Below are 15,612 nucleotides of genomic sequence, written 5' to 3'. Positions count from 1 at the left end.
TGTAGGAAAAGGAGAAAGTTACCTCTGTTAATTTAATTAAAAGAAAAAATAATAATAAAAAAAAAAACCCTAAAAAGGTATCTCATTCCCTAAGGCATTTGAAGTTATAAAAATAACTATACTTCCCATTTAGGCATTCAGGAGCTGACTGCAATAAAAAAAAAAAAAACAAAAACCAGTATGAATAATTTGTATTCATTATGCCAGTGAGGGAGTTATTGGGCCCAGGACAGCTAAGACCTCTAATTGGGTTTATACCAGAGGGATATGAAAAAAAATGTTTGTTTTTTTTTGTGCAGTAGGTTTGTTTGTGTGCTTTATATTAATATATGTCTGAATGCATGATAGTGTAAATATGGTCTCAGGGTTTGTTATCAGCTGGGACTTGATGCAGTGAAAGACAAAGTGATGGACACTTGTATCCTGTGAGCTAACTGATAGCTGAGAGTGTTCAGTATCTCACTGAGTAAGGTTCTTGTTCAGGATTACTCACATGCCCATTTTTCAGTACTGGGTATGTAATCATCTACATTGCTAACTAAAAAAGGGTCTAGATGTCCACCGCACTAGAACACCCTTTGTATTGATTGACTGTAAGTTTGTATCGCTTTGGTTTGGGGATTTCTCAAAGAAAAAACTAGCTTTGTCCAAAAAATATTCCAGTAATGACCAGATCTGAGATAATTCCGTCCAGGGACTGCATCCATAGGAAAATGGGACATCATCAGGATTTTAAAATCATAAATCATTATACTCTGCACAGTCCCTGCAGGCTTTACATCCACAGCATCCCCACATGCTCACATGCCACATCTCAAAGTATGTGCCACATATTCTCAGTTTCATGCTGTAAAAACACCGCTGTGGTAGCCTGGATCACAGCCCTTATGCTATCATTTCACACACTGTAAGCAGAAAAAATACCTGTGAAATAGTAGTGTCTTAGAGGTAACGGAAAGCAGATATCATCCGGAGGCAACATCTGGACTACAGATTACGCAGCACCAGGGCATAGACCATGGACGCTAGTACTTGATCCTCGTAACCATTATGCTGTTGGAATAGTCCCTGGAATATTTTCACTCATCCCAAAAGCATTCTCAAACAATTCCCAGATAGTTTGCAAGTCAGCGTGTACTGGAGACCGTTCTCAATGAGCACTTTTGATGAAGCCAACTCGTTCTGGAGACAAAGGGAGTTTAACAGTATAAATGTAGACAGAATGTACCTGCTGGCCTCAAGACACTCGCACTGTTTACAAGAATGGATTTAGACAAGTAAACCTAAGTTCTACAAGGGACCACAAGTAAGCCTTGAAATCAGGAATTACTTCTTGGTCTCCTTTTGTTAGATAGTGTGGTTGTATCTAAAGTACCTTACTCAAACCTGCTACACTGAAAACCTTATGCCGCACACTCTATGGTCATCCTTTCTGACCCAAATACAATTTTTTTTCTAAAATTAGAGCTTCTTAATTGGATTTTTCTCTGTTGTTTTGCTGTTGTTTTTACTGGGTTCAAAATTTTGTCCTGTGGATATACGATGAAAAAAATGTATGTAAGAACATGCAGAATTCCTCCAATGGAATTATTTAGACATATTTTGAAGTGCAGAGCAAAGGTTTTCAAAATAGAAAATTTTCTGTGGGTTTTTATGAACCACAGTTCAGACACAGAGGGATTTAGCAGATATACAATTTTACATAAAAATCTATAATATATTGCTGATACTGAGACAATCCAGCTTGTTCTTCACAAACGGTTACACAGTGTGACTGTTACAATAACTTCTCATACTTTAATCTTTTATTATTCATTTCATTATTCATTTAGGACCATAGTGTGACTGTTCTGTGGCCTGAATGGTAGAGCTGATGCACAGATTGCAGGATGTGTTTTAATTCATATTGAAATCATACCTCCTTAGCCATCTTGGGTAGTGCTTCCTTTATCTGATAAGGCAACTGACTGAGTCATCAGAACTACCAGGACACGTTTGAGAGGTCTTTTTTGCAGCACTTCCTTTGTACATTAAGACAGTAACCAACACTTGCAGAGGGTCTTAATGGATAAGGAAAAAAGTGAGGAGCCCTTTGCTTCCTTAAGAGGCATAGGGGGCCAGGGGCTATTTAATCTTGACTGCCAGTATATCTAATTCAAGTATACTTCTAATAACAAAAATGAAATAACAGCAAGAGTGAAGAGAATTACATATAAGTTTCCTGAGAAGTATATTTTTAATAACTTCCTAAGAAGTTATTACTAATAGCAAAGTTGAACGTTAAAATGCAATTTGTAGAAAATGTTATTAATATCAAAAAGACAACTTATCATAAAAAATGGTATGGGTGCTTCCTGTGCTAATAGTTATCTTTTATTTTTCATTTATATGGTATTCTGTGCTCTGTTTACGTTTGAGGTAAGAAGTAGACTAAAAAGACATGTTATTTTTATCTTGTCTTGGATTTCACTCCCTCACACTGGAAGAAAAGTGGTCAATTATAAAAGAAGCAATCCAGCTAGTAGTAGTATTTACAAGAGAGAATCCTTACTACCGCTACAATTAACCATAACTTCTCTACCAATAATTCTGCTGTGTCGTGCTTTACAGGAAATAATCCTGGCTCTTGTGATGATCCAGGCATACCAGCTCATGGGTCTAGACTGGGAGATGAGTTCAAAATAAAGAGTCTTCTACGTTTCTCATGTGAAATGGGTTATCAGCTGAGAGGATCTGCAGAACGAACATGCCTGCTTAATGGTTCTTGGTCAGGTATACAACCTGTGTGTGAAGGTAGGTACTGATGCCATCAGGATTTATTACTCAATTGAATACCTTACTAATGATATTTTATTCTTTAATTAGTGGGAAATACTGAGCCAAAAATATACTTTCAGATTGCTCTTCAGAAATGTGATGTAAAATAGTTTGCAAGCAGTTACTGTGTTATTTAAAAATCTCAGTTCAAATTTTAAGTTTTGTAATTTGTATTTATAAAGTAGGTTGTGAGAGAATAATTCCAGTTAAACGGTTACTGAGCTTGGCAGTAGAGGGTACATACCTAAGTTAAATGTAAAATCCAACGAATGCTACTGGTAGAAAATATGAAAATGGAGTGATAAATCTGTAACCCAAGATTTACAAGATTTTTGCAAGATTTAAATCTTCTCTTCCTATGTAATAATTATGCATCAAGGACCGACCAAATGATAAAATAGCATTGTATTTTTAAATAAGGACATATGAATGACTGTTTCTCCACGTGTTAGATTTAATCTTTATGAGAGATACTGCTTTTACAGTAGCTTTTTCAAATGAAATGTAGTAGAGAATATTTCTGGAAATCACATTTAAGAATAAAGTACAAAAATATAATAAAGATTTTTTTACACTTTTTTATTGACTATCAGAAGTGAAAAGAAGAAAAGGAAGACTATAGAGTCGGTTTTAAAATGACTTCTTGCTTTTCAAGAATATTTTAAAAGATAGTTGATCTAGCTCATTTGCCTGGATGCGTACCTGACAAGTCCTGCAGTATCACTCATCTCTTACTCTAAATGAAAAAATGGAAGATAGGACAAAATATTTTTTAACAAATTCATGCTGTTTTTCAGTTACGGGTGTTATCACAGTATTTTCATTTAACGATATTCTTCAGCATGAACTGGTTTTCTGTCAGTGTATATCCCACTGTAACTATATGAAAATGGCAATGGGCACAGGACCATTATTTACAGGAGAAAATTTAAGTTGTGAAGTAAAAAATTTAAACTATGCAGTGTCCTTTCTTCTTTCCCTGCATGAAGACATTAAGCAGCAATTAAAGGTGTCTGAAATGCTGCTGGATTTTTTTTTTTTTTTGCTTCAAACTTATGTTTTCAGTTTTTCTCTTTCAATTTTTCTCTTCTCCTTGAATTGTTTTTGGTTTAGTATAAATATTGTAGAGACTAGGAGGAGAGCGTTTTTTCACCCTTACATACTGTGGGTAAGGCTTGTCACAGTGACAACGTGGTGACTCTAAACCCACTGATTTTACAGCTGCTTTTATCTCAGATGTTTTCATCCTGCTTGTCAATAAACATAGTTGATGTTTATTCCACCTGTCAGGAAATCACATGCTAGATAAGCGCTTAGTGTGTTAATACCTTTCTTTGAGTCTGTGATAGGCTGATGTGGCAGCTGCTGAGGTAGTTGATATAGATCAGCACAGACCCAAAGAAAGAAAGTAACAACGAAGAACATTCAAAAGGCTTCCTGTTGATTTATTGTCAGTTATAGTCAAATTATTTTTTGTCAAATATTAAGCATCTGCAGACTTGTTATCCCTGCATAAATTCCATAAATATATTTTGACCTAATGAATTCATGTAAGCTTTTATAACGGAACTTGGTGTTGTACCTTGGCCGGTGTCTGCATGTTGTCTTTAATTTATTTTATTAGTGTTTGGAATGTAATTTCTCCAGTTCCCTACAGAACTGGCTAATTCTGAGAGGTGTGGTATATTCTTTGAAATGTTTCTTCTTTGATGTGTTCGCTGCACATATGAATTTAACTGATTAAAGGAACATTGTATTGTTGACTTTTCTACACTGTATTTTCTGTACTATTTATGTGTGTTTATGCATTCAAAACTTCAAAAGTTTTTGGATCATCATTTCTGATCTTTGTGAGATAGAATTGTATTATAGGGATAAATAAAAAACAGCATATTACAGCTGATTACAAGACCGTTTTTAAACTTACTTTCATCTTCTTTTTTTCCTTTCCTCCATTAATATGTTTCTTCTTCCATGTCAAAATTCCATGTCAGGGGGATGTCCAAAACAAGCTTACAGTTAGAAAAAAAAAAATCATAAAAAGCAAGTCACAAAATTTCTTGTACCTCCTTCTTTTGAAGGAAGGACTCATTGCATGTGTAAAAAGTTAAGGGAGTTCAACTCTGATGCTACTTTCATCCTTTACCTATATGTGATTTTCTGATGGCTCCCACTATCAAAGTCAATAGAATGTTTTTTTTTTCTTTTCTAAACCATATCTTATAACAAGGATAATAAATTTCTGCTAAAACAAATCTTTAAAAAGTTGAAATTGAAAAAATATTGAAGTTGATTACCATTCAAAACGTAATCTGTCACTGTTCCTATGATGTTGTAACTACCGGTTTAGCTGTGATACATTTGGCGTTTTAATTGGAATTACATCTATTTCAAAATTATGTTGACTGAAGCTATGCAAATGTTGTGAAAATGTGCTTGCAAACATCTGGCCTCCTCTATATCCCAAGCCATTAAAGTTTAAGTCTGTTATACCCATATTTAATGTGATAATAGGGTTAGAATAAATCATTTCAGTTCTCAGGGGGCCACACTTTTGGTCTCTTGAAAAGAAGAAATTGCCAGTTCCTGAAACCTCTGCAAGGGTTGGTTTAAGTATGTTCTTCTAGTTTTAGGAAGCAGTTAATGTTCCATGGAATATTAAAGAAAATAGGTTGATTTAGATACACATTTCTTCCTACTCTTGGTTAATTCTATTAATCACTTTTAACCCCATGATAATTTCACTTTATTCATAAGAAAAGGAGTGTCATCTGTCCACCCTTGAAATTTATCATACCTTCTCTAGGATCCTGTCTGCAGTGATGGTCATATCAGATGCTTCAGACAAAGATTGTAATGAAAAGTCGAAAGAAACAAATGAATTCTTTGCATATGATTGGCTGGTGCATGGAGAAAAAAATGTACCTTGACACAAATAAACCACTGTCTGAATCTCAGATGTATGAAGCTTAAGCATGGTTGTCTTAATGTAGGGCTACAGATGCTATAAAGATATTGAAGCCAATACAGAACTTTTTTTTTTTGTTATTCAAGGAAGAAGGGAATAGACAGGGGAGATCATAAATTCCTATTTACTTATTTTTACAATTGGAAGTGAAGATACTAGTAGACAGGCAGAGAATAGAAGAGCATACCCAAGGGCAGACCAGAGGCATTAGGTGAGTCAGGAAGTGCTGAATGAACTTTCTTCTGTCCAGTGACTATACTGGATGGAATGTAACATTTTCAAAGCAATGGGAGTGATCTGAATCACACATTTAAAAAAAAAAAAAAAAAAAGATTCACGTGCACTCTGATCATATTAGCAAATTAGCAAATTAATTCCCTTAACTTCTTGCACATGTATGGTGAAAGAGACAAATGGACATTTTTTATTCTTACCATCTATATTTAATCAAAGAAAATTAAGATATTAACTCAAAAATACAACTGTTAAACATTTTCTTTTAATATTTGCTATAACTTTTTAATAAGGTGGGCTCTTTAAAAAGCATTGACCTTCACTTTTGCAGTTCTATAATAGAAATACTGACTTCTAAAACGTTTTCTTGGCAGCTGTGTCTTGTGGGAACCCTGGCACTCCAGCCAATGGTATGATAATATACAGTGATGGAATATTATTCTCCAGCTCTGTCATCTATGCCTGCTGGGAAGGTTACAAAACTTCAGGGTTAACTACTCGACATTGTACTGCCAATGGCACATGGACTGGCACTGCTCCAGACTGCACAGGTCAGAAATAACATTAAAGTTAACCTCAAAAACTTTAAAGTAATAAGAAGACTAACCTATTTGATTTGATAAAAACCACATTTTTTTCCCCATTTCTTCTTTCCTGTATTACATAAATATTTTATTTGTTTATAGGGACTTTCATTTCTTAATGCATGCTAGATGTTGCTGGAAATGCCTTTTTAAAATAGATACATAGGTAACTTTTCTGTATTTTATTACAACAGGAACGCCTATATTAAAAGTATTGCGTTGTTCCTAAGAATGGGTGTTTTTCCCGTGTTTCCTTTAGCCTTCTTATAGCTTATGTACAGAGAATGAAGTGCTGGTAGCTCTAAATCAGATTTTATGTAGTTGGATACATTGCTATATCAGTCTATGTTGTAAGTTAGCTAAGTCAGATCTGACCAATAAAGTTTATAGCCATTCTGCTAAGGAGCAAGTGTTAGAGAGCAGCAAGGGTGGGCTGCTCCACAAGAGAAGGCAAGCTGGCAGCGAAGGGAGGCAGCAAGGCCAGCAGGGACGGTGACTTCCCTGATGAGGTCAGACCTGCAGAGGCAGGGAGAGCAGAGCAGGTCCCGTGACAGTAACATGGGCCAGCCACAGTCCAGCGATCGCCAGGCAAGTCCACAAGAGGAAGAGGCAGGTCCAAGATCAAGCTAGGAAGTCAAGTCAGCAATGTATATGGCCAGGCATAGGCTTACCTGCAGCATAGCTCAGGCAAGGACCAAGGGTGAGGATTTGGGTTTGAATGCAGCTCCTGAACAAATAGGGGGAAGAAGCCTAGACAGCGCTCCTCACAGCTCTCTCACACACAGATCTTTCCACAGCTGTCTCATCCCAGCTTACAAGAGCGCACTGCATCCAAGATGGCTTGGAACACAGGCAGCCAAACCCCTAGGAAGGAGGGAAGGAGGTGACAAAGGTTGTTGCTGCACTCAGGGCCCAAACAAGCAGGTTACTCAAAAAACTAGAGGGTAGCAACATGGAATCTGTTAGAAAAGCTACGTACCATTCCTTGAGAGAGGTGATGTCAGATAAATAATATTTGATTTTATTCTATTGTACAAAGACTTATTTCCAGGACTAAGCAAAGTAAAGTTTCTCTGTTAACCGTTAGAAGTAGAAATTAGATTCTGAGCTCAGTGACTCTGATACAGAAACAGGAACTTCATAACTCCATTGGAATTTTTATTATGCAAAATCAGTATTTGACATAATGTGACAAAAGTTCCTAAAATGGAGGAAGGAAAAGTCCCAACAAAATCACTGCGTCTAAGTACTAGCATAACAATCTGAAGTATGAGTACCGCTGGTTTACTCTGCATACCAGAGTTTATTTCAGTAACTGAATATATTTGAGTGCCATATTTGGCTCAGAATATTGTAATATTTTAAAAAATATGATTTTTTTAGCTTGAAAAAAGAATTAGCTTTTGATTTCCTATGAATACATTGATCAAAATTGTTGTTCTTGTTTTGTATACTGCCAAAGAGACAATAGCTGTATGTGATTATATGTGTATTCTTTCAGTGTTTATATGGTTACTGAAAAAAAAAATCTTGTTTTTTCTTTTCTTCATTAGTGATCAGCTGTGGAGATCCAGGTGCATTGGCGAATGGCATTCAGTTTGGAAATGATTTCACCTTTAATAAAACAGTCAGCTATCAGTGCAATCCAGGATATTTGATGGAACCTGCGAGTTCATTTACCTTGCGTTGTATAAAAGATAGTACTTGGAACCAGAGTAAACCAATTTGCAAAGGTTTGCTTTTGCACTTTAATAGTTCACAAATATTGTTCTGATACTGTGAAATTCACTAATAAGTATTTTTATTTATAGAAGAGAAAAATTGTCAAAGCCTCTAGAATTTCTGTGGTACATATGATGTGATATACTGACATTAATGACTATGTTAGAACCAAACCACTCTGCAATAAGATTATCAAAGCACTAATTGAAAATGCTAAGACATATTCATTTTCCTTTTTGAGACTGTTTTATCTCAGATTAAAGGACCAAAATTCTGTAAATGGATGCTGCAAATCAAACTTTCCATAGAAGAGAATCCCCCTGATGAAGTATAATTGTCATCATAGGTAGCCATAAAGACGCTTTAAATATACCAGATTACAAGCACTAACATGTAGATCATAGAGGGGTTGGAGCTGAAAGGAGAATAAGCTAGCCTAGTGAAAATTCTGAGCACTGCTTCAGCAACTCAGGGAGTTAATTCAACAGCCAAGGGCATCTTCTTCATATAAAAGGCTTAGACTGCCACTTTAATCCTACACCTCTTTAAGGTGTTGTGTAAGTCTAGCCTATTAATTAAATTTTGGCTTATGTAGTTGACTAACCATATTTTATGTTGTAGAAATCACAGAATCAGTGTATATTTGTTGAAGGAGTCAAAGTTTAAATGTAAACTTGGTCATTCCAGGTTTCATCATTTTTGGCACTCTTTCAGAAGCTAGAATACATCATAGATCCATCAGACCCATATTGCATCAAAGGGTTATAAAGAGTCTTAGCCACATAATTACCAGCAAATCAATGTCCATTGTGTGATGAAAGCCTTAGAAAAATAAGAAAGTAGATACAGTCATATTAAGGGTATTAAAAATCATATTAAGGGCTTTAAATAAAGCTGTACAATTAGTTTAAAATAAAAAACAAATATTTATTGAAAATATACGAACAATATGTTTACCTAGCTCAATAGCCTGTTGCCAGCAATGATCAATAATGAACACGTACAGAAGAGATTAAGAACCACGTAAGATATACACTTTTCTCTTTTCCTGTGGCCTGGAGCCCAGAGACTTCCTAAGCCTAGAGGTCATGTTTTGTATGTAAATTGTTTTTCTGCTTATTACTAGCTGTTCTGACAATATAGGCATGTTTTATTGGAGCGGAAGAGCATAAAATAGTCTCTACTTAGAAAAGCATGACCAGATATGATACTGCATTCTCTTACATCCTATGAAATCTTGAAATTCTAACTATTCTCTTTGTGACCAGCTATCACCTGCGGCCCCCCTCCACCAGTACTCTATGGGAAAGTGGAAGGATCCGATTATCGCTGGGGTGCCAGTGTGAGTTACAGTTGTGCAGAAGGCTATCAGCTATCTAACACAGCTATTCTGTCCTGTGAGGGTCGAGGAATATGGCGGGGAGACATCCCACAGTGTTTGCGTAAGTTTTCATGGTACACTTATGATGGGCTTTTCCAAACTATCTCAGGCGACAGTCAGTTTCTTTCTTATGATTTAAAAAGGACTCAGCCGGATTAAGTAATACAAGGACTACGGCAGGATCTGCCTTCCTTCTTCCGTAAAGCATACTCTGCTATGGAATCGAGTGATTGTACCCATTCAAGATCATGGTCGTCTTCTTTTCTCAAAAAGTGACTTCCATCTCTTACTGTCTAATTGGACCCAACACCATTTGCCTTACTGATAATCTTATTTAATGTTCTGCCTTTGAGCTGTGGTGAACATAATTAAAAATTTTCCCTTAAATTTTTCATTTCTTTCCTCCATTTTCATTTCCACTAACAGGTTAAAATAGGGATCCTAACCCTTAAGCTCGTAGTCTTTCTATTTTCTTAATCCATTTTTCTTTTCTGAAGGTGAGCATGCACCGTCATATCTGGCTCGTATTTGACTTTCAGCTTCTTCTTAAACTATTGATTCTTCTCCTCCAGTGCCTGAAGTCTTGTCAGGACTCTCACAAAGATTTTTTTATTTGATGAGTACAAAAATGTCCAGCCTACTCACCTGAGGGCCACTGTTCTGAAAACTGGGTGTATTTTGAAGCATGGCAATATAACATTGTCTACTTTGAGATGCAAATCTAATTGGCATTTGAGTGTCTCAATTAAAATGTCTGTTTTTTTCAGGGTAAATTTTATGCCTGTAATAACAATGGCAATTAATTTTAAACTGTTAGCAAGAATTTATTTGAGCTATAATCCTACATGGATGAATGAACATTTGTAAGATAGCATTAGCACTAATATTAAGTATGTCTGACTTGCACCTAAAACAATGGAGAGTGCTTTTGAGCATTTGTTGAAGCATATTAAGTTGTTAATAATGCCTATCTTTCCTTTTTTATGTATTAGCTGTGTTTTGTGGTGATCCCGGTACTCCAGCAGAAGGACGCCTTAGTGGAAAAAGTTTCACCTACAGATCTGAAGTTAGCTTTCAGTGTAGACCTCCTTTTATTCTGATAGGGTCTTCAAGAAGATTCTGTCAAGCAGATGGCACTTGGAGTGGAATTCAGCCAACATGCATTGGTAATAATTACCATTACTTACACTGTTTTTACTGAGAGTATTCTTGATAAACTATTACACTATCGTAAGTTTAGCAATTAGCTTTCCAAATATAGAAAACTTCTATGTAGTATAAAAAGAACCAGATAAATAAGGTTATATTTTGAGTGTAAAAATTTTAGGATAAACATAATCACATGTGAAGTCATTTGTAAATTTACATGATTGCTTGTCTGCTGGAAATGCAGAATGTCAACAAGTACAAGTGCATAAATTAGCTTCCTCTATTTTTGGAATCTTTTAGATACACTGAAGACTTCCTAGTAGATTAAAGAACAGATTCTGTCACTAGATAGTTAAAGGCACTTGTTAGAATCAATCGTAAATCAAAGAGATCTTTGGACCTTGCAAAAGTGGCTTGTACAACTTAAAAGGATGAAGTGTGTTGGGTCTGATCTTTTGAGTTTTTAATAAACTACTGAGTACTGTCAGCTTCTTACTGACTGTCATGCAAGCATAGGCTCTTAGCATGTAACATAATCAGATTATAAGAAATGCTGGACATCTGTAACTCCCACAGACACAAGCATTTGCCCATCTTGGGATGATTTACTAGAGAAAATGATTTTCATGTGTTAACAGAAGAATCCTCTGATATTTTCTAAATAAACACATTCAGATGCAGACTGTAGCCTAATTATGTTTCCTTGTGGCAGAGATATTGGCTCTGTGGAAAAGCTGATGTGGGCACTTTGGGTGGAGGGGGCAAGCAAAATTATGGGAAGTAGTCTGTATTTGTGAATTGTTAAGATATTAACGCTCTGTACAATTCTTAAAATAAATTCAAAACTCCTTCAATCCATAATTTTAAGGTGAATTCAGCTAGCTATATTGTGCTAGCATGTGTGTTTTGTAACAGTGACTACAAGGTCTAAGAAAAAAAATGTGATATCTGTAATGGAGAATCAACTATGAAATGTCTTAATGAGGAAACTTTTAATTCACTTACTTACATTTTAGATAGCACAATATAGAAGTATTTCCATGTGTGCACAGCACATGCTGTATCAAAGAGATAAACTTTATTTTACACCATAGTTCTTAAACTACTGTAATAGCAAAACATTAGAGCATCTGAAATATTTACAGATAACATCATTAAAGCAATTGAAAACTATAATCAGTGAAGAGAGAACTACCTATAAGTACCACATTCCCAAATGATGGCATTGTTTTCTATTATGTGTACTGATCATTTCCTTATACTAGCTTAAGATTGCTTCCTTTTTTTCCACTATGTTTGTTTTTTTCTGATGAGACACTTCTTAAAAAGTCAGTTCTGCTTCATGCTTCTATTATTAGCAATAGCACTCTAGATGATGATAATTTGTAAAAAGTTCTGGAGTGGCTCAGTTTGTTTGCTTAGTTTTTAATTTCACGTATTATGTCAACATCCACTGAACTTTTGAATCCTTTAGTATATATCAGCTCAGCTGAATTCTGTTGCTCTGATGATGAAATTGTCTGACCATCATTGAAATGGGAATTTGACCTAGAGGGAAATGACATATCCCGTTATTGGATTACAGAACACTGAAAATTCTCAAAGTGAAATATAGGACCAAGTTGTGTTCTTCATATTGCAGTGTCAGCACAAAACCAGAGTTAGTTGCCAAGAGGGGATAACACAGTACAGAGACATCCATGAGATCAGATCCTGTGCTGTCTAGCTGGTGGATGTGACAGGGCATCCCAAACCAGTACACCGTCAGAATGTGAATTCGACATCAATTAGTCAGAAATAGTTTCAGTCTGTTTTAAATTACACTGCTGAAACAGCATCATATAATTATCTAAACTCTGCTGGCATACCTTTTAGGGGGGTCTTTCCATTCTTCAGCAACAGCTGAGATAGTAGCCCATTTGTAACAAGTATTTTCCTTGTAGTATAGAGGAGATTCTGTCAAACAATTAAGTATTTCATTTGCTATGAAGAAGCACTTTTTTTTAGAAACCTAACTTAACCATTAAGCTGTTCTTTTTAGAAAAGAAAAGAAGGAAAATATGTTTCTGTATGTTCCATCTGCACTGTGAATAGTATAGTATATATTATGTATTCAAAAAGGTTTAAAAGGATAAGTTTAGTAATAATGAATACATTCCTAATTCTAAAGTCTACAATGCCAAAGATATATGCAAAAAAAAAAAATCTTTAAATAATATCAATATACGGAAACAAAGTACTGTAATTTATCTTTGAAATTTAATCTGGAATAATACCGTTATGTATAGCAATACGCACATTCCATTAGTAATGTGAGTCTTGTAGTGACTAGACATTGATGAAAAGACTTAATCTATGCAAACAGTTTTAGATTAGTCTTTCTGTAAAATAATATCTTTCATGTTTCACATTTTACATTAGATCCAGCTCACAATACATGTACAGATCCTGGTACACCACATTTTGGAATACAGAACAGTTCCAGAGGTTATGAGGTAATTCTTTCATTTACTTGTTAGCTTCCTAAAATGAAGAAGTATTTAATAATTGCAAACACATTAAATTATCTGTAGGCTTAAAGATCTAATGTAAACCTAGGTAAATTTCCACTCCTTTTTAATAAAAACTCAGGCTTCATTTGGAGTTATTTTTTAATATACATGTTACAGAACGAGCTTCTAACCTTGGAATATACCATATATTCAGTTCTTTAAGAGGGTTCAATACAGAGGACTATTTATAAATTGGTTACATAATATGATATGACATGATATAATTACTTAACTTTATGACCATAATTCTTTCATACATTGATGAATAGTCAGTAAATACCTAACATTCCAAGACCTGTCAGACCCATTATTCACCATCAGAGAAGATAAAATTATTGTGTGTGTTAGATCCAGGTTTCCTGTGATGAATGTCCATTTTATAATTTCCAGATTCCCCACAGGATATTATTTACCAAATGTCAAAAAAGTAACTGAGGAAAAAAGTATGTACAACAGTGATCACTCCCTAGTCTTTGTTTAGGTTGATTAACCTCATGTGGCTTGATTCTTCAGGTATAAATATTTGTGATTGCAGTCTGAAATATGCTCTCTTTGGGTTTCCTGCTTATTTCTGAACATAGTACAGTGTGTCATATCGTATTACAATCAAGTTCAGTGTAACTTTTTTTTAAAAAAGCCCTTTCTGTAAGTTCCTCTGCTTTTTGATGCAATCCCTCTCCTGGAATTGTGCTGTCCATCTCAGATGTAGTTGGCAGCTCCTTTCTTCACCTTTAACTTCTGCCTGGCTCACAGGTGCCCAGGCACTTCCACCTCAGCCACATTTTATGGCCTCACCCTTGAGGTGTTTTTTTTTTCTAGCAGCAGGTGCAGTTGTCGTTCTGTCTTTTGTCTCATCTTGAGCCTGTGCCTGTGCCTGTGCCCATCATCTCTTTAAATACAACTCTAATTTTTGTACCTGATTTGATCCAGGGTTTTTCTCCCTCCCACTTAAATCTGCTTCACAAGTTGACTTTAATATTTAGATCAGAGTTGTACAAGATCATTCACTGCTCCAGTTCCTCTAAATATGAAGACTAAATTTCTCTTTTCATTCACTTTTGGAGGCAGTGGTAGCTCGTTGTCTGTTCTGGACTTGGGCTTTCTTCAGTATGTGCTTTCACTCCCAAACACAAATAGTAATAACTTGGTGTTAAAGTTGTGCATATATGCATTACCATGGTCAGATCACAGTCTGGCACGACAAGATGTTGACTTCTCTCTGATTAGTACTGGAGTAGATTTTTTTTTATTTTTTTTTTGGCATATGTGACTAGCGGGACTTCCAGTTTGTACGACTTAGCCAAACTTCTATAAATCAGCTTTGAACAGTCTTTCCTCATCAAAGAAAGACATGTTGTCAAGCAGGGGAGTTTTGAAGGGTTTTCTTCTATCTACCAGCATCACTTCTGTCTTGCCCTGGTTCATTTTGTGCCCATTGTGCTTGACTGCTCTGTACCTGTTAAAAATGCCTGCAGTGTTTTCCCCCCAACTATTATACAAAGAGTGCACTGCTTTTTTTTTTTTTTTTTCATTTTTTTCCTGTAGAAGGAGAACTACCTTCAACATAGACATTTAATTTTTGCTTGGTGTTTTGGATCAGTGAGGAAATATTTGCAGCTCATCATTACTTACTGATACTATAATTGGTAATTTTACAAGAAGGAAGATGACTTAGAGACTCCAGACGAGCTACATTCTGTTCTGATCTCTACCACAGACATGCTGTGTGTCCTTGGAAAGACATAGAGATGAAAATATTTAAAAATAGTTACAAGTAGGTAAGCCTATAAAACCATATCAGTAGTTTGACATTTAAAAATAGCAGTGGATTTCCAAAGCCACTTCAGGTAAACTGGACCTGCATTTGCTGAACATCCAGCAGGATAATCTCTTTTAGGTAGCTAAGTATATATTTAACTTGGGTAGCCACTTTTGAAAATACTGCCCTTGCTTTGCCTCATTTCTGTTTTTATTCCATTGCACTGATTACATTTTTTTTTAATGTCCATTGAAGTCCCCCCATGAATTTTGTATAACTATCTGCACTTACATACCTGCAAAGTATTTTATTAGTAATCATTGATTACTATGCACTTGCAACACACTCATTTGCATTTTCCCATATAATATATTACTTTACTAATAAATTGTATAATTTCAAGCAATATTTACTTCTTTTCATTTCACCTAATCATATCTATTGCC

At 35.4% G+C, this 15,612-nt stretch overlaps 1 protein-coding gene across 2 annotated transcripts in view; it reads left to right on the top strand.

Moving 5' to 3' along the window:
• Positions 1-15,612, top strand: part of CSMD1 (CUB and Sushi multiple domains 1) — a 1,260,625-nt gene that overhangs the window by 1,218,552 nt on the left and 26,461 nt on the right. For both annotated transcript variants that reach the window (XM_068937332.1, XM_068937331.1), the window contains exons 57-62: positions 2,611-2,793; positions 6,394-6,570; positions 8,157-8,336; positions 9,594-9,767; positions 10,699-10,872; positions 13,277-13,350. In XM_068937332.1, coding sequence (XP_068793433.1) covers positions 2,611-2,793; positions 6,394-6,570; positions 8,157-8,336; positions 9,594-9,767; positions 10,699-10,872; positions 13,277-13,350 — 962 coding nt within the window. The remainder of the gene's footprint in view (positions 1-2,610; positions 2,794-6,393; positions 6,571-8,156; positions 8,337-9,593; positions 9,768-10,698; positions 10,873-13,276; positions 13,351-15,612) is intronic.

The sequence above is a fragment of the Struthio camelus genome, chromosome 3, assembly GCF_040807025.1.
Source record: "Struthio camelus isolate bStrCam1 chromosome 3, bStrCam1.hap1, whole genome shotgun sequence".
Classification (NCBI taxonomy): Eukaryota; Metazoa; Chordata; class Aves; order Struthioniformes; family Struthionidae; genus Struthio; species Struthio camelus.
This window is presented reverse-complemented; position numbering and strand designations above follow the sequence as displayed.